General features: G+C 46.5%; 1 protein-coding gene across 1 annotated transcript; it reads right to left on the reverse strand.

The window, feature by feature from the left end:
• Positions 1–23,316: 23,316 nt before the first annotated feature.
• On the reverse strand, positions 23,317–24,039 carry Sox14 (SRY-box transcription factor 14). The gene has a single exon (XM_048417520.3). The coding sequence runs from the start codon at positions 24,037–24,039 to the stop codon at positions 23,317–23,319; it is 723 nt and encodes a 240-aa protein (XP_048273477.1).
• Positions 24,040–24,185: the final 146 nt, after the last annotated feature.

Genomic DNA, 24,185 nt, shown 5'->3' on the forward strand with positions numbered 1-24,185 from the left:
CTGGCCCATGTTGACAAATTTTTAAGGCAGAAAGAATTTTAAATTGACTTAAAACACACAACTTTCCTCTTTCTGATGTCATTCTTTCTCCCTCTTCAGTAAAAGCAAGGCATGAGTTAGATGTATGCTGGTCAATGTGTCTATATATCCATATATGATATATATTCATATATGTTTGTATGTCATATATATCCATATACATGAATGTGCATCTATTTATAAACTTTGGGGGAGTTTTATGGAATTAGGTAGGTGCCCTTCTACCTCATAGAAAATTTTCTTGCTTGAGTTACTTCTCAATGTCCTTTTTGGTCTCTGTTGAGAGAAGTAGTTATTTTTCTCTTTGTTTGATAGTGTTGCACAAGCATGCATTGATGAGCTGTCACGGTCCATCTGTCCCCTGTCCCTGGACACTGGATCATTTCATTTTTTATAGTTGTGCTCACACAAGTATTCTTCGTCATGTTCCCATGGGCCACCCTGGCCGCTGATGGGATTTGCAGGCCTAGTAGGAAATGAAGCTTTGGGGGTACCACCTTGATGCAAAACAGAAGAAAGGTGCTATTGAGGGGACTGAACTTTAACTCTTGACTGACCATAGTGTTTTATGTTTCCCAATATTGTTCTAAGAAAAATTAAAGAAGAAATTGTTGGGATTTTTGCATTGACACTGTGCTGTCTTTGTTTTAAATACAAACAGACACAGATTTAACTTCCACGCAGAATCCCTGAGACCCACTGCCTTGCCCCTCATAGCTTCTGTGAAGGCATGCTACCCAGTGGGGCGGTGCAAATGAACTTTTTATTCAGCTCTTGCTTCATGACCAGCCTGTCTCCATCTTCAGCTGGCTGAGGAGAGCAAGTACTGAAAGAGTACCAAGTCAGGCGTGTCTGTGTTTCCCTTACCCTCCCAGCCATCCTTCCCAGATTAATATGCTGACGAATGTGGGCATGTGGTATAAGCAGAAAGGCCACCACGGCACAGCTTCCAGGTTGTCAATGAATTTTGCCTGCCACTCTCCCTTTCTCACCTGGACTTGACGAGAAAGTTCTATTTCAAATGGAAATTGTGACTTCTCAGTGGGGCCAGCTCCCCCGCTACCCATGGGAAGATTCGATTTTTCTTGTATTTCCGCGGGAATTCCTACAGGGTGGCCAGGATAGCACTCTGAAGTGTCCCTCCCAGACGCACTCTATAGTCCTACCTAGTCCAGAAATACAATTATTGTGAATTCCAAGGCAGTGAAAGGAGAAGGGGAACGTTGAGTCAAGCTCAGAGCCCTTCCGAGGGCACAGCTCCTTGAGCCTACAGATGCCTGGGGGGGGGGGGCGGGGGGGCGGGAACGGCTCGTCCGCACCAGGTGGGAGTTTCTTGGCATGTCTGTCCAGAAGCGGTCAGCTTCTGAGCGGGCATGCACACTATCATTGCCACTATACTGTTACCAACATGGTTCCATAATGGCTGAACCTGTCTCCCTTGACCCACACTCTTGCTCCTACCTGACAATAGTTTTTAGTTCAACTTTTCCAGTCCCGCTGTTTTGGTTGCTACTTCCCTGGGGGGGCCGGAACATCTTTTCTGTTTGTGGGATTCTCCTCTGTTCTTGAACCTTGGCTCATTTGCCTAGCAGACTTTCTGTCCCTGGGTATTGATTTGTAGAAGCTTTGCTGATTTTTTTCTTACAGACATTTTCAATCCTAATCATTGCATGCTGTGTATCTCCTCACTGTCTTCTCTGGAGCAATTGCTTGGCTTTTAATTCTGTAAGTTCAGGTTTTGTTCTGCATTAAAAAAAAAAAAGTTAAATTTAGTGGCAACCAGGTTTATCCACCTTTCCATAATTATGTTTGTAGTTTTGTCTTCTCTGCCCCAAGATAACAAATACCCATCTATTTTTACATTTTAAGTATATTAAAAATATTCTTGTTTTCTTTTATGCTTAAGACCCTTATGCCATCTGGTGTGTCTTTCTCTGTTTGGGGTCAGGTAGGAATTTAGCTTTCCATCCATTTGCTATGGAAAATCAGTTTCCCCGGCCCACTTATTAACCAGCCTCTCCCCATCCCGCTGACATTCACTGGGCTGTTTCTTGGCTCCTGGGACCAGCTCAGTAATCTAATTATACTCCCTCTTATTTAGCAGTGCTTTTAAAGGCTCATGTTTTCTTTTCATTGAAAACTCCAGGAACAAGAACATGAAAACAAACACGTTTTCATATTCTCCAGGGATGCATTAAGAAATTCTTCAACCTACATAGCACGAGAACACAACGGCTTTGAAATCATACTTGAGTTCTTATCCCAAGCTTGCCATTTCCTAGCTGTTTGAACTTGGCCTATGTTTCTTAACCTCTGAGGGTAGACTCTATAATCTGTAAAATGGGGATAATAAGATCTACGACCTAAAGCTATTGAGAGGATTAAGAGAGTTAAATGCCCAGCACAACCTAAACACTCAGGAAATATGACTTCTCTCCCCTTTCCCTGGCCTTGAAAGGAACCATGTGTTTCTCAGTTATTCTATTTGCTTGTGGACTCTACAAAGGACAACCAGAGCTTGCCTTAAGGCAAAACAAAATGTATCTCAGGCTGAGGATCTGGTTTACTCACTTCTTAAACCGAAAGCATCGCTGAGGCTCTGGGGAAGCAGGCACTGTGAGGAGGATGTCTTCGGGAGGCTCAGCAGCCTGGCACAGCTTTTCTTATTAATTGCACGACATAAACAGGTCATAATAAAACCCACGCCAATCAGCGCTCCTTACCCAGCAAATTACACAAACTCAAGCCTCCTGACAAGTGCTAAAAGGATCAAAAGGACCGAGAATCAATAGGATTAAGAGTTTGAAATTCTAACGTCTTACCTACAATGTGTGTGGGGGTGGGGGCTCTACCTCTCTGGCATTGCTCAGCCCAATATCATTTCCTCAGACAGCGAGAATTCTTCAAACTAATACACCTTGAAACCAGGGACTGAGGTGAGAACACGCTTGGAATTTCATCACGTCCAGGTAGAAACCTAAATTGAAGTGTCTGTTCTGGAAGATCAAAGCGGGGAATGTGCATCAAGCCTAAGTACATGGCTAATCTGGCTGCAGACACAAAAGAGAACTATTGGGTCTAATGAAGTGGAAGGCAAAAGTCTCCTCTGGAAGTGTCCACCACCAGGGGCTCAAATTAGAAGACCAATAAGCCACAGCTAGGCCGCAGGGAGGTGCCAGTGCAGGGTGTGCTCTGGGGCATCATCTGGTGGGGTGGAGAAGGCCCAGGAGGGAAAGTGGTGATGGCAGACGCTGTGAAGAAAGGCTATGCTGTTTTCACTGTAAAAGACAGCAGCCATGATTCTCCAGGCCTCTATGGCGCATCTCCACTAAGATGGAGCATCGACAAAGAGACAGAACTCTGTGAGAGAGGTTTGAGGAGCAGACCTGAACTCAAATCCTGACCCCAGGTCTTGACATTATCACACACACAAGTTGTTCAGCATTTGAGCCCTGGTGGTTTTGTTTGTTTGGTTTGGGTTTTTGTTTTGTTTACATCTGTCCTCCTGGGGAAAGAATAACTTAAAACGTGTGTTGTTTTTGTTTTTGTTTTGTTTGGGAGTAAATGAAATGACATATTCCCTAGACATTTCACTATGAAAGGGCTCAACAAACGTAGCTCTAAGTGTTCTGAACATGGAGATGCTGATTGTCCTCAGATGGTGTTGCTCAGGAAGGAGCCCAAGTTCTGGTTACTCCCACAGACGCTCCAAGCTTTCTGTTTGCGGAATCTGTTCCTACAGTGAGGTGGCCATTTGCCCCGCAGAGCCTCCTCTCTTCTGCACCCGTCACACACGCCTCATGCTCCTTTCACCTCTGCTACCACCGTGTGTGCAGGGTCACCTACATGCATGAGCCCCAGACTAACGGAGTGTCACCCCAAAGCTTAAAAATGGGACGTTCGTGTCTCAGAACACACCGTGTTTTAGTTGTATTCTAAGTCAGTGTCTCCTCTGGAAAATCTGATTTATAAACTGAAGGGAAAGCTGGGAATCTCTATTGAAGAAATAGTTTTGGGAATACAGCTGTAGGTCAGTGGAAGGAAGCTTGCCTAGAATGTATGAAGTCCTAGGTTCAAGTCCCAGAAGACAAGAGGGGAAGGAGGAAGAGGAGGAGGAAGAGGAGAAAGAGGAAGAACATCTCTGTTTTGATCCTTACTATCAGTACAGTTGAGCTTTGTTAAACCATCACCTGGAGGCTTTGTCCAAACTCCAGAATCTTACCTTACTCCGGACCGAGGGAATCAGAAGCTGCCCCTTACATATTTCATACAGAAGCCACAGGACAGCCAGTTAAACTTGAATTCCAGAGAATGCATGTGTTTGTGTCGGCAGTCCCATCAGTCTACCTGTACTTTATTTGGTAAATCTGGCAACCTTGTCTTCTAATGGTGCTGTGTCTACTGAGGATGGAGAAGCCCTGGGCTAGATCAGTAGCTTTCAAATGTCACTGTTCCAGAATCACATAGAAGTTCATTGCTGGGCCTTGTCCTCAGGGCTTCTGGTTGGCTTTGTCTAAGCAGGGCTGAGGTTGACGTTCCTAACATGTTCACAGTTGCTGTTCAGGTACACACACAGCCTGAGGTCCAGGGCTCTAACATGATGACCAGATCTACCAGAAGCATCCACTGCTCCCAGATCTCAAGCAAGATAAGGGCTCTAGGTTTCCTCCAACATTTCTATGCATGAGTAAAAGTGGGAGAATGACAGTCTATGACTGCAAGTCACATCATCCTGACACGATCTAGGACAAGGTCTGGGTAGACATGTATGGTTGCCCATGCGGAACACCAGGAACTCACCTGCTCTATTTCCTAGTTACAGGTTACAACCCCAGGAGCTTATGGAGTTTGCACAGAAGGCTAGAAATAGATAAATCTAAACAGGAAACAACCTCTTATGCGGCTGAGGGAGAATAGGGACAGGGTTTAAGAGCAGATTTGGGACGGGTTCAAAGTGGGCGGAGAAGACATGGGAGTTGCTATTGGTGGTGGTGAGTGTTCTCAGGAGGTCTGGATGGCCCCAAATAATGTACAATGAATGTGGCAGAAGGGGCATTAGCTCTCAGAATCCTAGATCTAATTCAAATCTCAGTTCTGCCCTGTGACTGTGCTCCATGACTTCATGCTATATTTCCTCAAGTGAGCAACAGGGAAATGACCACTTCCTTAATGACAGGATGTGAATGAGAACAGAGACAACGCTAGCGTGGAATTCGTGGTCCCATTTGACGGCCCTCAGTAAGCAGCTGCTATTGAAGATGCAAGAGGTTTAACTTCTGACTTAGTGACTTTATTTAACCTGTATTTAATTTAATTTCATAAGCCAATAGGCTCAGGAAAAGCATCATATGTGTGTGTGTATATATATATATATACACACACACACACAATTTCCATCCCAAAGTTGAGTCCTTTCTGGTCAACTCTTCCTTCCATTCCTAATAGCTCAGAAGAAACAAAGGGGTCTAAGAAAGAGCTGGAGCTGGACAAATACAGAACAAGACCCTGCCTCTCCATTGGTATTCCTGAAAAATCAAGCGTCAGGTGGACATCAGATCTGTACCATACATGCAGCAGATGACACGTAAAGGGTGAGATTGTTTAATGGCGTAGCCCAAGTCTTCATGAATGAGTTTCTTTCTATGCTTTATTTTACAGTATTTGTCTTCTTGTAAAATGAGAGTGCCACACCATTATCTTTTTGTTATTCTTGGTGGTGGTGTACACGGTTATAAATTTTAGCGTGTGAGCAGAGTTACAAACCACTCCTCCAGCTAGGATATGAAAAGGTTCTACGGTATCAGTAGTTTCCAGATCCTACCCTTTATCATCCACACTTCCCTCAGACCCAGTCCCCAGCACAAGGGAGCTGCTCTCTGTTGGTTATTCCTTTATCTTGAGGATAATGTATAATGAATGAAATCAGATCCAGCAATAAAGTTGATTTTGTCTGGTTGAATGGGATGTTGCATCTATGAATACTCAATAATATGGTTGCCTGCCCAAGACATAAGAACCACCATGACCACAACAGTCAATGTGCAACACGGATAGAGGAGAACTTCGCAAGCACTCGGATGAAGAGCTTCAGACAATCAGTGGTCTTGAGTGAGGGAGGACAACTTTTTCTTTGATTTTTGTTGTTGTTTTTGGTCAAGAATGAGAGTCCAGTTTTAAGTGTTAAGCTCCAAACACATGGAAATACGAACAACAGCAAATGGGTCCAGTAAGTTGCCTACATACCAAAAATAACTATAAAAGAAGGGGTCATGAATGCAAGATGGAATGGTGATGAAGGCCCTGAAGACGTTGTAGGGGTGGGAGTAAGGTGTGGAAATAGTGTAAATACAGCACACTCACCTATGAAACCATCAACTAAAGTTAGAAAAACAAACAAACAAAAACCAGCAAAGACGATAGAGTAACAAAAAAGCTGGACGTGAAGCAATAAAGAGATTCACTTGTCAACTCGATCTTTGTTTCTGTTACCACACTCCATGCCGCCTTACACACCCTCCCCATTCTTCACAAACTTGCCCTCTCCAGAAAGGCTTCTGCTTCCAAAATCCACCATCATCTCCCTCTGGTCCGTCTTTTCCCACACTCAGAACTTCTTTGTCAGTAACCTGGTTCTTTGTATGAACTAAGCATTCTGACCCAGAACAAAGCAAAGCTGCCTGAAGATGCAGAGCTCCCAGTACCAACCAGAGCCTGTTGGGATGGTGGCACAGTCTTTTGTTAGCTTCTTGGGTCCCCAACTTTCTCAGGGTAGGCTAGCGTCTACCCCAGAGAGCTGGAGTGAGTATTAAAAGAGGTTAACTGTGAAGCCCCTAGAACAGAACAGGAAATCAGCACATAGGCACTCATTATTCTGAGCAGTAATGTGTATCGGTATTTCATTTATACTTTCATAAATAAAGTTTGTTTGAGGTTCAGAGAGTAAAATTGTCTCACTGATCAGCCTTACAGACCAGGCAGTGGTGACACACACCTTTAATCCTAGTAGCCACACTAGTTTGCCATAGAAACCAGGCAGTAGCAGTGGATGGCTTTAATCCCAGCACTAGAGAGGAATATGAGATGGGAGGAGACAACTCTCAGACACAGTCTCATTCTGAGATTCTTGGATGCAAGATCACCATTTCGATCTGAGATAGAGGTAAGAGCCAGTGGCTGCTGTTTTGCTTTTCTGAACTTCAGGTTGAACCCTAATTTCTGTCTCTGGGATTTTATTAATCGCACTAGACTAATGGGCTCTCATTTAAAAGTTTATGTTTGCTCATCTGATGTGAGATTACCATTAGTAAATAAAGAAACTACTTTGGACCTATTCCTAAAGGGGCAAAACTTAGCTAGGCAGGGAAAACTAAACTGAATGCTGGGAGAAAAAAAGGGTGGAGTCAGAGAGAAGCCATGTAGCCATGCCAGAGACAGACGCCAGAACTTTAGCCAGTAAGCCACAGCCACATGGCGATACACAGATTAATAGAAATGAGTTAAATTAACATGTAAGAGTTAGCCAATAAGAAGTTAGAGCTAACGGGCCAAGCAGTGATTTAATTAATACAGTTTCTGTGGGATTATTTTGGGGGTCTGGGTGGCTGGGAAACGAACAAGCGACCAAGCAGCCTCCTTCAACACTCATCTGTCATAGGAGCCCACAGACCATCCTATCAGGGCCTCCAATGTGTTCAGGTACAAAACCAAAACCTTTCACAATCAGAAAAAGATCCAAAGCAATAAGGTCCATGTAACTTATGTAAAACTTACATGTTTTAGCCAGTATTCTGGCAGTTGCGTGAAGGTACCTCCCAGGGGAACAAGTACCAAGACCATGCTCTACATAGTTGCCCTGTGGGCCCTTGGTGGTGGTTTTATGCCTTTCTGACCCTTCATTTTCTTTTGAACTGAAGACATGAGGCTGACCTCAAAGTTCCTTTTTGCTCTCAACAACTGAAACCCTGGGCATACAGACCACAGCTTTGAAATATAGTAAGTTCTTACAAGCTCTTTCTTTAGTTCATTTAGGTCAAAACTTGGCTAGTCAGCCCTGATGGTGGAGCCCAATCCCTCATCCTCGGTTTATTAATCTGACTCATAGGTGGAGCTATACAGTAATGTGGGGGGCTCATGAAAGGAATCAAGGGAGTATAAACAATGAGCAGACAACTGAATTTAAAACACACAGAATCTTCTGAATGCACCAAGTGGTCCACTCTAGTGTGCTTTTGCAAGAATATGTGATGGTAGTTGCATCATGAGCTTCTTACATGTACAAGGCACCGGGATGAATACCTTCATGGTATCACACTTAGTCCTTATAGCACACCCGTGACCAGGTATTAGGGTTGTCATTTTAACCCCCCCTTTAACTGACTGGTAAACTGAACCGAGGAAAGTGTAGCCAGTAGCCCATAGTCACACCAGCAGTAAGTGGTGGGAATCTGAATATTGCTAAGTTAAGCACAAGTAATTTCTGAGTAGGGATGATTCCCATCACTAAAGGGAAGACTATTGTTTTGAAGGGCTGACCTCGTCCTCCTGAATATTAGTGCCTCACAGTACCCAGGTGTGACCCCCACTCCCCTGCAAGTTGCATGAATAAAAATATAGGTGAAAGGAAATAGGACTCTGGGTTAGGAATCTCAAAGTTAGGAAAAGGGAGGAAGTACAACAGAAAAGGGATGGGTGAATGAAGGATGGCATGGCCGGATTACAGTGGGACAACCGACAGCGACTGGACTTTTCCAGTGGCGCCGTCTCTGGGAAAGAGGATTTGGAATCACAGGACGGAGTGAGGAGTGGTGGATAGGAGGTCAAAATGCCTAACTGTGGAAACAGGAGGAAACAAACGACGCTTTCTGTAGCCTTAGACTGAAGAGATGCATAGAGACTCGTTGCTTTAACCCACCCCATTTCCAAGGAGGCCAGTGATCTGAGAATAAAACTGGAAAGATTCTTCTCCATAGAATAGGAGGAAACAAGATCTATCAAATTAACAAATTATGAGAGAGAGAGATGGAGAGACAGAGGCAGAGAGAGACACAAAGATGGAGAGAGAGACAGAGATGGAGAGAGAGACAGAGACGGAGAGAGAGACAGAGACAGAAAGAGAAAGAGAGACAGAGACAGAGACAGAGGCAGAGAGAGACACAGAGATGGAGAGAGAGAGAGAGAGAGAGAGAGAGAGAGAGAGAGAGCACCCCAGCAAGAGGGCAGAGAGGAAAGAAGAAAGGAGAAGAGAGAAGAGAAGGTAGGAGAGGGAAGGGGAGGGGAGCAGAGCAGAGCCTGTGAAATGGTGGGCAAACGGAAGCCACTTGGAGAGGAGAGAAGGGCAGTTGATCTTCTATCATTAAAAAAATTTGATGTCACTTTGAAGAGGTAGATAGAACATGCTCTGAGGTGGTGCTCTGATTTACTATAATATGTGAGATAATCAGTTATGATTTCAAAAGGGTCTTTTTGGAAGAGTGAAAGGAAAACCAGGCATGGTGTTGCCTGTCTTAATCCCAGCACTCAGGAGCCAGAGGCAGGCCGACCTCTGTGAGTTCGAGGCCAATCTAGTCTACATAGCGAGTTCCAAGATAACCAGGGCTGTTACAAAACAACAAAGCAAAACAACAATAATAAACAAAAGCAAAGAGTAACAGAAAATAGGTAACATATCCAAGACCACAGCTAATACTAACTGCATTGTCTGGTCATCACATCCTTTCAGCCTCAGAATGACCCCGTGAGGTCTCCAAGTTGGGGGGGGGGGTTTCTATTTCTACTGTGTAGATGAAGTAATGCACAGAGAGGTTAAGCAATGAGTTGGAGCTGGCACAGCTCTGGGAATCAGTTGTAGAGTCTGACATTTAACACCCCAAATAAGCCAAAATGCGAATCTGCTCTTCCAAGAGCAGTGTGGGAACCTGGAGGCAGGAACTGAAGCAGAGGCCATGGAGGAGTGTTGTTTCCTGGCTTGCTTGTCATGGCCCATTAAGTTCACTTTCTGATACAACTCAGGCCCACCTGTACAGGGGTACCACCACTCAAAGTGGGCTGAGCCCTCCAAAATCAATCATCAATCAGGAAAATGCCCCCACAGATTTGCCTACATGCTGGTTTGATGGAGAGATTTTCTCAACTGAGGTTCCCTCTACCCAGAGGATCCTAGCTTGTGTCAGTTTGACATAAAACTACTCAGTACATCTGCAGCTGGGGAAGCTGGGTTGTGAGGAGGTGGGGATGAGGGGAAAGCAGGCTAACCCTGAGGGTGTTACGGTCAGGCCCTTTATGGAGCTCCTTCAGAAGCTTAGAGCTACCAAGTAGTTTTGAATGAGAAATTTGGGGCTGAAAACACAGCATGCGAGTTTCGAGAACCAGCTATTTCTCTAAACAAATGAAGCCAGCACCCCCCTGAAACCAAAGACCCCATTTCTTTTCCACTGGTTCTAGTGGCTGTGTTCCTCCTTCCACCAGAGGCTGTTTGAAATGTGTGCTGCTGGAAACACAGTCACCAGGCAATGCGACTCAGAAACAACTGCAGACTATAAAAGGCTGTGGGGGGGGGGGATCAGCTCTTGAAAGCCACAATATCTCTCAAATTAAAACAAGTATTCCCCTTCAGCCAGCAGCTGGGGCCCTGTGCAGAGCTCAGAGACATCCAACTGAGAAGACGGCATTCCTGGGCACTGAAGACCTGCCCACAACAGAACCGCTGGTGGACAGTGGCCTCTCCTTCTGCTTGCTGCCACCTGTCCATCTTACCTTTTCTCATGGCTGGCAGCTCCTGACTCTCAGGCTGTTTACCCTGTAGTCTCCTGTAGCTCCTGCTCTCCCCACACCAGTTCCTTTGGGAAGACGTTAAAGCTTGCACAATGCAAAATGACAGAAGGCAAGAGCGTAGCCCAGACACTTAGCGGACACAGGTACTAGCCCAGCTTTGCTGGTTGTCAAGCTGTGGGACTCTGTACAAGTCACTAACTGCTCTTATCTTTCCTCAGTTGTCTAAGTGGGAAACTGAGGGCTCGGATTAGCTATGGCTTCTATTATTTGAGATAACTGATCATTACTGCTGTTACATGGGACATTTTAATTTTCCAAGTAATATTATTTAAGAAACCCACCCTACAAAGCTTAGGAAGATGCCAAAGTGAAAAAAGAAAACTTATCAACAGAAAGGAAGGCCTAAGTAAATAAATCCTACTACAGCAGGAAACTAGGCAAGCCCTGATGGCCAGGACTAGGACTCCACCATCTCTTCCATGGTAGTACTGGGTACCCCCTTTCTCCGCATTCCCGACCTCCACCAGGGCTTCCTGCCAATGGCAGTGGGAAGCCTGCCCAACATAGCCTTCTACTTCTCTGTAGTCCTTAGGCAGAACACAGCAGCTGGCACAAGAGATCGTGTCATCAATGGCAGTTCCCAAATAAAAATGTTAGTACAGCCAAGAATGTATCAAAGCCCCTTTCAAATTGTTACGAAACTATCAAATCTTGCTCACAGGCCTTGGAACCTCAGTTCTCTGCAGACTTAACTCCCCCTGACTTCAGACACGCATTTTCCATGTGGCTTGTTAGGAACCATCTTGGAATACCTTGCTTGTATTCCAAGCAAGGGTGCGAGTCTGAACCTAGAAGGAGTTGAGAAAATGTTTCCAGCCTGTTCTGCAAAAGTTGTGCCCAGAGCAACTGCGAAGCTCCTGCGTGTCCTGATATTGCCTTAAACAGAAATAGCGGGTGTGACCAACTACCTTCTACTGATGGTTAGCTTTGATCCTTCCAGAAAGGGGAGCACATGTAAATCGTTATAGGCAAGGAGGTGCGGACTCCATGGTTGATAAGGAAGAGCTCAGGGCGGTAAAAGCAAGCAAGAGCACTGCTCTCATCCAAAGGAGAACATGCAGTGGCTGGGCAGGCTTAAAGAGTCTGCCTGAGAATTCAAGGGAATGGTTGGGTTAACAGATTTAGTAAATCTAATCAAAGACAGGAGAATGACAATCAGGACGCCCGGGAGAATTCCTTCTTGCCTTTCTGATGTTACATCTTTACTTGCTAAGCTGCCTGACAAAGGCAGGCCCTCCAAAGTAAGCATCACGAAGTGGGCCTGGGAGAGGTTAGGGTAGCCTTTGGTTGGCTCTGTAGAAATCTGTGTCTGTGTACCTCCAAATCTGGCTATTCTGTGCTCTTACTGTATCTTTGGAACTTAGAAGCTGCCTGTGGTTTCTGCGGCTACAAAGCTGAAGCAATGTGAATCCAACCAGTATGAGGGCTCAGTGATAGGGGTGCTGAATGGTTGAGATTTCATACATTCTGCTCAGCAACTTGAGACAGGGAAGCTGTTTCTGGTCCTCTGCCATATCCCGAGGCTCTACACTTCCCCCCTTTCCTCACCCCTTTCACACTTGTGAGTTCCATGCCTTCTCTGCTTTCTCCTTTGTCTACATCCAGTGAGGCCTTGGGTTGATAGACAGTAGGGAACAGTCAGTGAGCTCGGGACAAACAGCTTCCATTTTCGGGGACATGAGCTCTTAGGTGCATCACTTAGTGCCTGTCAGCTCTAGTTTCCCTAAATGTAAAATAAAGACAACATCAGTACCTACCTCATGGTGCTTTGGGGGAGTCAAGGAAGATGGAGCCTTTACAGTATGGCACAAACTACTTTGCATAGGATGTTAGTTAGTATCCATCTAACCAATTATGTGGGTCTCTTGCTGCAAACAGATTCCATCTCCCCAGCGAAGGAGATCAATCTTCAGAGTCCTGGAAAGCAACACACCCAATTAAAACATACTCCTAAAACACATTTCAGTGAAAGAAAAAGTAACCTCAAATAATTAACTAGCAGTGATAAAATTTGCTAGTGTTAGCCTTTCCCTCAGTCTCTGACTCCAAAAAGATCAAACTATCACCCCTTTGCAGCCAATGAACTATCTTGTCTACTTATCCAGGCAGATTCAATGTTCCCGAGGTAACATAACTTTCTTGCCTTTTTCCCTCCGAAGCAGAAATTTCAGTAAACAGATGGTCTGAGATTTGGTACTTAGCCTTTAGCTTCTATGCTAGGCAACACCTTTCTCCGACTCTGGAGTCTTCTGAGCCATTCTAAACACATCCTGAGTCGCTGTTTTTAAATTTCATGAGTTGCTCTCAGGATTTTACTACTGATCTCTCTTATCGAGGAAAAGAGTAAGTGCCCCAGTTGCCATTGGTAGAGGACTGATGGCTGATTAATTATTCGGATATTTTTGTCTTTAATTGGCAGTGACATGCCACGTCTTTTGCCCACCATTCCCCACCCTGTTCTATTAACAGTGATGTAGATTGTTCAGAGGGAATCTGAACTCTGTATAGAGGTGATTGTCTGCCATTCAGGAAAGTTAGGAATTCACACTGACAGGTGTGTGCAAATGAATTCATGAATGAAAGCCTTTTCAATTGTCACTCCACCCCAAGTAACTGCAGGAATCTATTTTCACATCTGCTTGAAACTCAGGGGTTACTAGAAGAAGACAGAAATTGATATGTATATATACACACACATATATAGTGATATCAATTTTAAGAACTTCTTTTCTCTTTCTGAGTTTATCTTACTTTTGAGCACTCTCAAAAGGCTGAAACCATAATAGGAATTTTCATTGCAGCAATAGTTTATTACAAATGAAATTTACCTGCTTCCATCCAGCTTGTCTCAGTATAAGGTGAGGATGCCTTCTTTCAGTGGGTGTGAGACTTCAGATGTCCATCATATTGTACACTGGAGAATAGTGGAGATAATCTAACTTCTGGTTACCCCTCCCCTCCACACACACACACACACACACACACACACACACACACACACACACACACACACACACTTTGAGAACAGGAAGAAAATGTCACTGTAGAATCTCCTGTAGAAGTTGAAATGGAAGGGTAAAAGAACAGCCTCTGAAATATGGAGGTTCTTGGCCAGCCAAGAACCCCAGAAGGGGCAACTGTAGAAGGTTGGCACCCCTGCAAAGGGACCTAGGTGCAAAGCTTGGCTTCTACTTTGCTACTGAAATTTCTCTGCAAAAAATAAAATATTTCAACCTACCTCCATATTATTTATTTCACCATTTTATTGTAAACAGGTTTTTCTTTTGAGGGATAGCTAAGAAGGTAAGGCATTTCATTTCAGTGTAGGCTGAGCTTCCATCAAATCCTAAGCCTCCACATTGAGTAGGTTGGCCATGAACACTGTAGTAATTGTTCAAGCCTGTGATGGCAAGGTGAACTGAACCCTAGGTGTGACCTGGATCTTCTTGGCAGCAGAGAGGGTGTCATCTGAAGTTAGAGTAAGTTCCTAGTCACATCAGTTCCCAGTATGATCTACCTACAAAAACATGTAAATTTCTATACACCAAAACTATGTATAGTTCAGTTCAGTTCACCCCTTCAGTGGATGTCACAACACTTCTTCAGTAAATGTCAGTTCAATTCTTGTTAATTTAGTTCTCGAAGGTATTTCAGGGCATGTGATACTTCTCATTTAGCATAATTTTCTCAAACATTTAAGAGCCCAAGAAATAAAAGCAATAGTAAGTAGCAGTTCTACAGTGTCTTCTAGGTGTCTGCTCATCCAGCTGAGTTAGATTAAAAGCAGTTATTCCATAGGAGACTGTAGGCTTTGAGGCAACACTAAACACAAAACCCTCTGACTTTTGGTGATAACTGTTACTGCTTCTGTTTTATTGAAAACTAAGTTGGTGAGAAAACACATTAACACAACCAAAGAGAGCAGAACCAGAAAGAAACAAACACAGCATAAAGTGCTGGGTGCTTTATGAAGACCTACACTGGAATGATCTGATCGAGCAACAGGGTTCAGAGTTTGTGAAGGGGAAATAAGCAGCGGTAGAGGAAGGAAGGAAAAGAGGATGAAAGAATTAGTTTTCCATTTGGAAAAAATGTCACCCATGAGAATTGTCAAGCAATCAATTGTCAAGCAATTTACTAGTGAGAATCATCACTAGGTGCTGGCATTGTCTTGTTCTTGCTCAGGATCTGGAGATGTTCAGTCTTTTATTTGGATACCACCAAAGGCGGGAATAATGCATGACTCCGTTGTTTGAGGAGATCATAGCGAACGTCATGCTGGGTGTGATTTTTTATTTTTATTTCTAAAGAGGAAAATCTATCTTGTCTCATCTCCAACTCTTGGGTGATCCTGAGATGACAACTCTAATTTCTTTTTAAATAAACACAGACCTTAGTGTGCACTTAAGTGATTGTGGCAACTTAAACACACATACAAAATGATGCTGCTCATATTTTTTAATCCAAATAAACCCCTCAGAAACTGTAAACTTGTTTATACTAATATAGACAATTATTTTAATTATGCAGTGTGTTACTGACCCACTATATGTCTGTACAGAACATTCAGGTTTTGCTAAATTTTCCATATTGCAGGGAGATTTTTCTCATGATAAGTATATTTCTATTGTAATTATTGTAATAATTATTGTATATTTGTGGAAAATAATTACATATCCTCTGTACATGGTTTTAACCACAGGCAAGCAGCTTGTACTCAAACTGCTATAATAATGGCATGTGACCATGGTTAACATTTTCGTCATAGAAACATAATGTTAAGTTCCCGGAAATATTCAACAGCAGCAACCCTTGCTCTCCTTTCCTGTGTTTACCTACTTCACCGCATTCTAATATTATTTTAAAGAAAGAAAACTTCATTGTACATTCCAGCAAAGTGTATTGGTAGGGGAAGGTTTGACAGAGCCGGAGAGACTGTGCAAGGGCTGAGAAAGTGAATTGATGGATGGATGGTTAAATGAATATAAATGAACTGACACCTTTACAGGAAAATAACATTTCTTTTCTTTTTTATTCTATAGATCAGTGGGTTTTGTATCTGTAATTCTTTCATATCAGCAAAGAGGAAATAAACTCTCATGTAAATCATTTTGCCCCCATCTGGAGCATATTAAAACCATGCCTTTTTTTTCTTTCGGCAGACTCCTTTTCCCTATTTGCTTATCAGCTCATCCACCATTACATTTTAAATGAAATTGCAAGACCCTTGTCCCTCCCCCAAATTTCAGCCTGATGTAGGAAAGTGGGAAGCAGGCTTTCCTTGCTTTAGAATAGTGACCTAGATTCAATTACAGATAGACCCGGAAGATAGAGGTGACACCTTACAATTTTCTTAGAGGTCTTGAAAAAAATTAGAAATTCCAAAACAATAGTTGATGGGAAAGAGTCTGCTTATGTCCCCATTTTGCCGTTTCTTTGCCTTAGTTGTACTGCTCTGGTCCATTTCTTTGTTCTGATAGAACATTGCAATTTGTTTCCCACAGGATATTTGGGACCAGAAAAAACAAAAACAAACAAACAAACAAACAAAAACAAAAAAAGGGCATTTGAAGGAAATTTCGGACTTTTGGCTTTTGAAGGTGAGTATCTACCTAGGGTATGTGATTTGTGTGATTCTGCAAACCGAACCCAGGCAAGATGAATGGAATCGCACAGGACACACATTTCTTCCTTATGATCTCTTAAAGAGCAAATAAACAAAAGTAAGTCCATTAAAACCGAGTTCCGGACAAAGCAGCGAATAAGGAAAAGGCAAACATATATTTTACTAATTTTCCAACTACTGTAGAAAAATGTGGTCACAAGACATAGAGGGGCGATTCCTGGGATTCTGTTTCCCGACTTTTATCACTAAATTAAGCATATAAATGACCTTAACGGGTGGCTTGGTATATTAAATTAAAAAAAAAGAGCAATGATTCTCCCTTTTTTTTCCTCCCTCTCTGATCTCGAGCTGAAAGGAGTCTCGGAAGAGATAAGAGATTCGGTCCTCGCTCCTAGGGTCCAACTGGCTTACAGGGAGCTGGGAGACCCGTGCCTTCGGTGCAGAATTTCCGTTCAAGAGCCACAGTAAGTAGTCCGAAGCCCCCCGGGGCATAGGGCTCACCACCTCCACTGCCCTCCAAACAAAGAAGCGAAAGCTGATTGGGCTTTCTCAAGACCCGGGCTCCTCAGAACCCGGAGATGCGGTGGGCACCTGCTATGTACAGACGTAGACTTCTCTGGACCCGACCGCTGCGGGTTTAGAGCGTAGGAAGAGGGCAGAAGTGAGCTTGTGTCTATGCGGGTATCCAAAAAACGCACAAGCCGCAGGATGAGGCTCAGGAAAACAACAGGGACGCAGTCTTGGAGTTCAGTGTATGTATGGGTTTTGCCTGAGATTATTTTAGGTCTGAAGAACCGGGACTCTGAGGGGCGCTGGCCACAGCCTTGGGCGGATGGGTGTTCGAGGATCTGTCGGAAGAGTCCCCATGGCCTCTCTGGACAGCACAAGATGAGCCTGGCCCCTGGGGAAGCGGTGGAGGATTGTTTCATTTCAAAGTGAAAATCTGCAGGCTTTGGGAAACGATATTCAAAAAAGTATATAATCTCCATATGCCGCTCAATGGAGGATCCTCAATTTACAGCGGCAGATAAGGCTAGAGGGTGTAATAAAAAATCTGAAGTCCTCCCCTCCCCCTCGCTGCCTCCCCGGAATTGCACCTTGGGCAGCGGAGCAGAATCCGGAATGTGAACTTCTCCCGACATATGTTTCCCGCAGATAAGTAAACAATCTGGACGTGAAATGGAAATGCTAATTAACGCAGTAATGCTGTTACACCTCGAGTGTGCAAATCCCATTGACTCGCCGCGCCACGGGGGTGCCAACGATGGGGGACCCGCGTCGAGCGCCCAGGCTGCCCGCTCCCTCCCTTCTCCCTTCCTCCACGTCCCCAGCAGGGATGTGCAGTAGGAAGCCCCTAGCTGCCCCGGGTTCGGTGTGCTGTTTTGGCAGTGGAGCAGACGTCCTAGAGTTCTTCTCACCCACCTCCCTCAGTTCCCACCGCAGCACTAGAACCAAGAGTTCCTGGGCTCAGAGGTTGTGTGCCCCCCACCCCCACCCCCAAGCATGAACTCTCCACCCAGGGCGGCGCAGCGGCCTAGAAGGCGTGAGAAATGAGAATTCCTTGTCACCCTAGGACTGTGGCCGAGTGTGGCCTCTCTAGCCACCTGCATCCTGGTACAGTTTTACTGAATTGCCCTCCCGTGCACAGTTTTGCTGAAGTGTCCTTGCGTCCTTGCCATGTTTGGGCTGGGAGATCTGGTATCACTTCTTTTCCAGACCGGATTCTAAAAACTTGGAAAACGCGGCTGGCCACCGTGGAAGCGCAAGGCCCTCACACTTCGTAGTAAAGAGAAAAGTTGTACACGCCTGTCACTTTGTCTCGACTGGCTTTTGGTTCTTTCTCCTAACCTGCACAGGGAGTTTGGGACTTGTGGGGTGGGAACTTCGGGGAACGATTGGAGTGAAGGGGGATGGACACCCTGGTCTAGTGACTCTTTCCGCTTTGTTGGGGCATTGCTCGCTCCGCGGGCCTCAGAAGCCGGCAGGAGTCTTTAGGTGTGGAAGAATTGCCTCTACACCGAGGACCTGGGACTGGTCTAGTCCAGCAAGGAACTCTTTATTTTGCTTGCCTTCAGGCCAAGGTAAAGCAGCTACACTGGCGTTTAACACCCCAACAGTGAAGCTTCCAGGAATCTCCGTGGGTCATTAGCAGGGTTCGTAGTCCCTCAGGCACGCAGCGGGGGTCCGCCGGGGGGCGACTGGCAGTCTCCAGTTCCTGGTCCACTCCACTGGATTTCTAGCGCCCCCTTGCCTGTCTCAACTTCATTATTTTCTTAATTTCTTGACTACGGCTGGCTCAACGTCAAAGCGTCTTGTTCTGGGTCAAGACGCACCATCCAGAACCTTCAGAGAAGTGAGCCCAAACAGCACCCCCATTGCCCGGCCCCAGCGCAGCCGAGACGGAAGCAAGCTAGCCCTAAGGCGGAGTGGAAAGTTCCCCACTGTACTTAAAACACCCAAATGTAAATACCACCCCGACCCCTTACCCCCAACTGGCCTCGCTTTTCTCCTACGCACGATTCAATCGGTAAATAAAGTTAAGAATTCTTAACACGAATCTTGTGAACTATTTGATATAAAATTTAAATGTCTTGAAATTCATTCATTGTCCACTTGGAAAAGGATCTGAAGCGAAAAGAGGCAGAAGGGAAGGGTATTTCGTAAAGACGAGTTGGCACCACCGCTTGCCAAATTTTCACGGTTCTGGCCGTCTGCTATCTCTCCCGAGAAACGGTCTGCGGGGGCTAGAAGAGCCTCTGCAGGTGGCTCCTTGCAGTCAAAGTCCCTAGGCTCTACCTGGACCGAATTGTCATCCTTCCTCGCATCATTGAGGATTCCTAGAGGTTAGGCGGCTTTAAGCGCAAACCTGAAGGAATCTCAAATGTCAGTCACTCACAACTCAGTGCGATTTACTCGAAGTAGCTGGCCTTCTCCATCTGTAAAGTTCGACGCTGTAAGAAAACTGACCCTGAACCAGGAAGACTAGTAATCTGGAAGGGAATAAACGTTTGGGGAATAAGCCCCAAATACAGGGAAACGACAAACAAACAAATCCTCAAAGTTTTGTAAAGGAGGCCGAAAGCTAAAATGAGGGAACTTGCCAAATCTCTCAAAAATCTGTACCAGTGAACCCCTGAGACGGACCGCAGCCAAAATTTTAGAAAGAAAGCCTAGCTAAAACCCAAACTAGCCGGCGCCGCTAGCTTCCATGCGGGAGGGCACACGGGAGGTAGAAAACATTAGCAGAAGAGCGGTAGGTGCACGCGCGACGCGCGACGCGCAACGCAGATAGGGTCAGTTTGGGGAAAGGGTTCCCAACAGTGTCCCTCCAGCGAGGCCAGGAACTCCCCTAGACTGCTGGAGGGAGGATCGGGCTGCACCAGAGAAGGGTAGCGCTCCCGGGTTCCGGGAGTCGTCCCTGGCGCAGAGCAGGTGGCAGACACTCCTCCCGCAGGGTGCCGGTCGGCCGCGCGCAGCGGGAGTTCGGGCTCTGCGGACCCGCAAAGTGCGTGGCGGGGAACTCCAGGTTGCCGTTTACTGCTGCGCGTGGCGCCGGGAGAAGCGGCTGTCCTGTACTCTGGGTGGGCGGTGTGCTCCTCTCCCTACAGGTTTGCTTTAAAGCTTTTCTTGAAAGAAAGAGACAGTTGTGAGCAAACAGGTTTGACTGAGACTGCTTCCACTCCCCCCTACACACACACACACACACACACACACACACACACACACACACACACCTCCCCAGGGGATTTCTTTTTTGTCTGCCGCAGACTTTCAAGTCTGTAATAGGACCCCTGTCAGCGGCGTGACAAGCAGGATTTAGGCTGTTGGGGCGAGTTGTGGCCGCGCACTTCTGCGACTGACTCTCTGGCTCTGCGGCCCTTGGCCCTGGAGAAGAAACTGCCGCAGGCCCTGGAGGCGAGGCTGGGCGGGGGTCGGAGGAAGGCAGGCAGTCTACTAAGAAAGTGTTCAGAGAAGAAATATCTGGAGACTGGTGTGCAGTTGCCTTGGAACTATGGTTCCCACTGTGTACGCTGGAAAGAGGTTTCGGTGGCCCTGTGGTGGGCCCCAGGCTCCTCTCGGTGCCAGCACCACGCTTTAGTTTCTAGGAGTCCCCAGGCCGAGTGCAGTCTGGAGGGAATCTTGCTTTCTGAACTTTGAACTGTTTGTTTACTTGTTTTAACGTCCGTGTCCCCGAGGCCTTCGCCGCTCAAACCTACCTGGTGCCCCTTTTGCCATCTAACCTCACTTCACAGTCAGTAAGGCACCTTTAGTGGGGCCACGCGCCTGGGTTCCTCCCTAGGGCTGGGGTGCTCTGGGAGCTCCTCCGCTGGGCGCTGCGGGGAGACATCAGACCCCTGTAAGCTCCATCTTGGGAGATGCTAAGGGACACTGAGCTATGAAGGAGAGCAGAGAGGCTGACAGGACTGTCAGTTGGGGTTAGATCAAACAACAGAAGCGAAGTCAGCGTCCTAGGCCTCCTGAGCTTCCTAGGGGGCGGGAGGAGGGGCCTCCCCTACGCACCCAGAGTCCCCCAGACCCGGCGGCCACCAGAGGCTCGTCACTTCCTAATTGTCTCGATTTGTAAGAGGGTTTTGTGATGCTAAGTAAGCGTGGCTCAGCCGGCCTGGCCTCTTCCACACCTCCCCCAGCCCGCCTTTGTTTACCTTAGCCTGAACGTTCATTTATTTATCTATCTATTATTTATAGGCGTCCAGTCCTATTCAGCGGCCTTGTATGTTAATTGTGTAATACCATTTAATTCTAACATTGGTCTCAAAAGAGCTCTTAATGAGAAAAGCATATACAACACGAATCACTTTGCTATTCAGCTCAGCCAGATGGACAACTGCTAACTTATTTTTTTTAATAATGAAAATCCCCCCTTGACAAAGGGGCTCGGATGAATAGGCTCCAAATAGCACCTCCAACACTTCTAATTGTTTTGGGGACAATATGTTAATCCGAGGGTTTTGGCTTTGGTGACTGTTGACAACGTTTCTCTCCCACCTCTGGCTAGCAAGTCCTTTGGAAAATGAGAGGTGGGGGGAGCGCTCACAAATCCCTCAACAACAGCAGAAAGACCTTGAGCCCCGTCACTTCCAGGCACCACAGCAAAGCCAGGGGTGAAGGGAAGCACAGCTGCCTGTGGTAAAACAGGGGCGATGAACCTGGGGAGTGAGACTCGCAGGGAAACCAGAAGCTGGAGCAGTTTCCGAATCCGAACCGACTCTGAAGAGCTGCTGCGCTGGCTCGCTAGCGTCAGCAAAGCCTAGGACCCTAAACACGCACAGAGGGAAAGAGAAGGGCCCCACCCGCTTTTTAAAAACGGTGTTTTAAGAACTCTGCCTGAGGCAGGACAACTTTTCCTTCTTTATCTCTAATTCTACCCCCCACCACCACCAAGTTTTCCCCTAATGGGGTGGGGGGAGAGAAAGTTGTTAACTAACACACACACACACAAAAATGAACTTAGGAACTTAGTCTGGTGTCCCCAGATTCTCAGGGGACCTGGCAGCAAACATTAAACAAAATAAAGCAAAAATCCTCTCATTCTCATCCCAAGGCCTGAATGTAAGCACCCACAGCCATGCAGTCTGCTCCAATAGTGCAACTTGCTCCCTCCAAGACTGCTACTTCCCACCTTTGAGCGTCGTTTTTAAAAAGCAAACCCACCTAGAACTTAAGAGGTTCCACCTTTACTTGAGTTCATTCCCTATTGGAAATGGTTTGACCCGCTTTATGAAGATTGTGGGGAAAGCACGGCATCCTGGGATTGATACCTTTGTCAAGACTCTAAAGGCAAAATTCAGGTTACCAGGGAGCAATCTGGACAGATCCCAGACTCAAGGCACCTCGCCAGGCCACAGGCTATCAGGTTCTGCCCGGGCAGGACCACCCCAGCCTTCCCTGCTTCATCCCCTCCAGGGTCTCTCAGTTTGGAGGAAGACTCCTTGAACCTAAGCCTCCTAACTTGATTTTATGCACATCAAAGGTTACTTTTTGCAATGACAGATTGTCTTTATTCAAAACGTCTTTGTTCAACAAATGAACAGAGGAACGAGGTAAAATCCTTCTAGGTACATTTCCAAGACATTGTCAAAACATTTATGACCATGTAGGATGTTTTTATTATTTTAAGTTTTCGTTCACTTTCTACTTCCTGACTTCATAACCTGACATTCTGTCTAAAAGTAAACTTAGGTGTCTAGGAGTACTGCGTTACACAAAGTGAAAAGCCATGTGGGTCCTTTTTGTTTTTTCTTTATCGAAGCAAACACGACCATAGTATGGTTTTAAACAGAAAGGTTTCCCTTCCTGAAGTTTTAAACTTTTAAGCCTTTCTCCCCCGACACAGAAAGAGCCAATGGTGCCTAGCTGTGTCTTATGACACAGCACGGAGACTCAGCTCTTTTCTTCAGTGGAAAAGGAAAAATAGATATACGCATATTCTAGATATAATACCAGGATCTGGGAGTTCCGAGTCCAAAGCCTATCCGAGGAGAGTGAGGGGGGCGTAAATAAAGCAAAGCTGCCTACTTTTTTGTCCAAAGAGGTTACAGTCGGAGACTTGCTTTGGGAGAGTCGGGAGAGGGGCAGATGTGTAGCTGTCTTAATGTTTGGAAATTTCGGGCACAAGTCTGCGCCTTGGGTCCAGGAGGACGGCCCCTCCCTTCCCCACGGAAGAGAGAGGCAGAGTCTAGGAGGGGCAAGGGGTAGCGACAGGCCTGACCCAGAGACATCTGCAGGCCAGACTAGGTGCAAGGGAAAGGATGCAGATCTCTGCTTCCATGCCACCCTTCAGGTCCGGGCCAAGCTGGGGGTTACATGGCCGTAGCGTGGGCTGACGAATAAGGGTCTATGCCAGTCTTAGTCATGCCTGGGAAGAGGATGTAGGCGACAGGGGGCTGCAGGGTGGAGGCAGACCAGGCAGTACAGTTACAGGGCACCACATAGCCCGGGTTGGTGGGGGACGGGTGCGTGTGCGTGTGCTGGCTGGGGCAGCTGAGACTGCCGAAGGCGCCGTTCTGATAGCCCAGGGTGGACGCGTAGGGCAGCGCGCTGGTGGCCAACGTGTGGGGCACTTCACCCATCTTCTGGATGGCACTGGAACTAAATTGCGCAGGGTCCAGCAGGGAGTAAGGCGCCGAGGCCGGCGGCAAGAAGGCCCGGGCTTTCTCGGGCGCGCTCAGAAGGCCGTCGGAAGCCCCCACGGGCAGGCCGGCTGCCTTGAGCGGGTCCGTGTCGCCCAGGTAGGGCAGGGGGAAGACATACCTGTCTTTCTTGAGTAGGTTCTTGGGCTTGCGCCTTGGCCGGTACTTGTAGTCGGGGTGCTCCTTCATGTGCTGGGCCCGCAGTCGTTTGGCTTCGTCGATGTAAGGCCGCTTCTCTGCCTCGGACAGGAGCTTCCATTCGGCGCCTAGGCGTTTGCTGATCTCCGAGTTATGCATCTTGGGGTTTTCCTGGGCCATCTTGCGCCGCTGGCCCCGGGACCATACCATGAAGGCATTCATGGGCCGCTTGATGTGGTCTGAAGGTTTGGACATGGTCCCGGCAAGGCGGGCGGGGGCGGGGAATGCAGGGGCTCCGCGGGCGAGCTTGGGCGCGGTTGGCCGTCTGTCTTTCTGTCCGTCCTGAGCTTGGGACTCTGAACTCCCCTCGTCTCGGAGTCGCAGAGGGGGAGTCAAAGAGA

This window comes from Myodes glareolus, chromosome 4, assembly GCF_982192425.1.
Source record: "Myodes glareolus chromosome 4, mMyoGla1.1, whole genome shotgun sequence".
NCBI lineage: Eukaryota > Metazoa > Chordata > Mammalia > Rodentia > Cricetidae > Myodes > Myodes glareolus.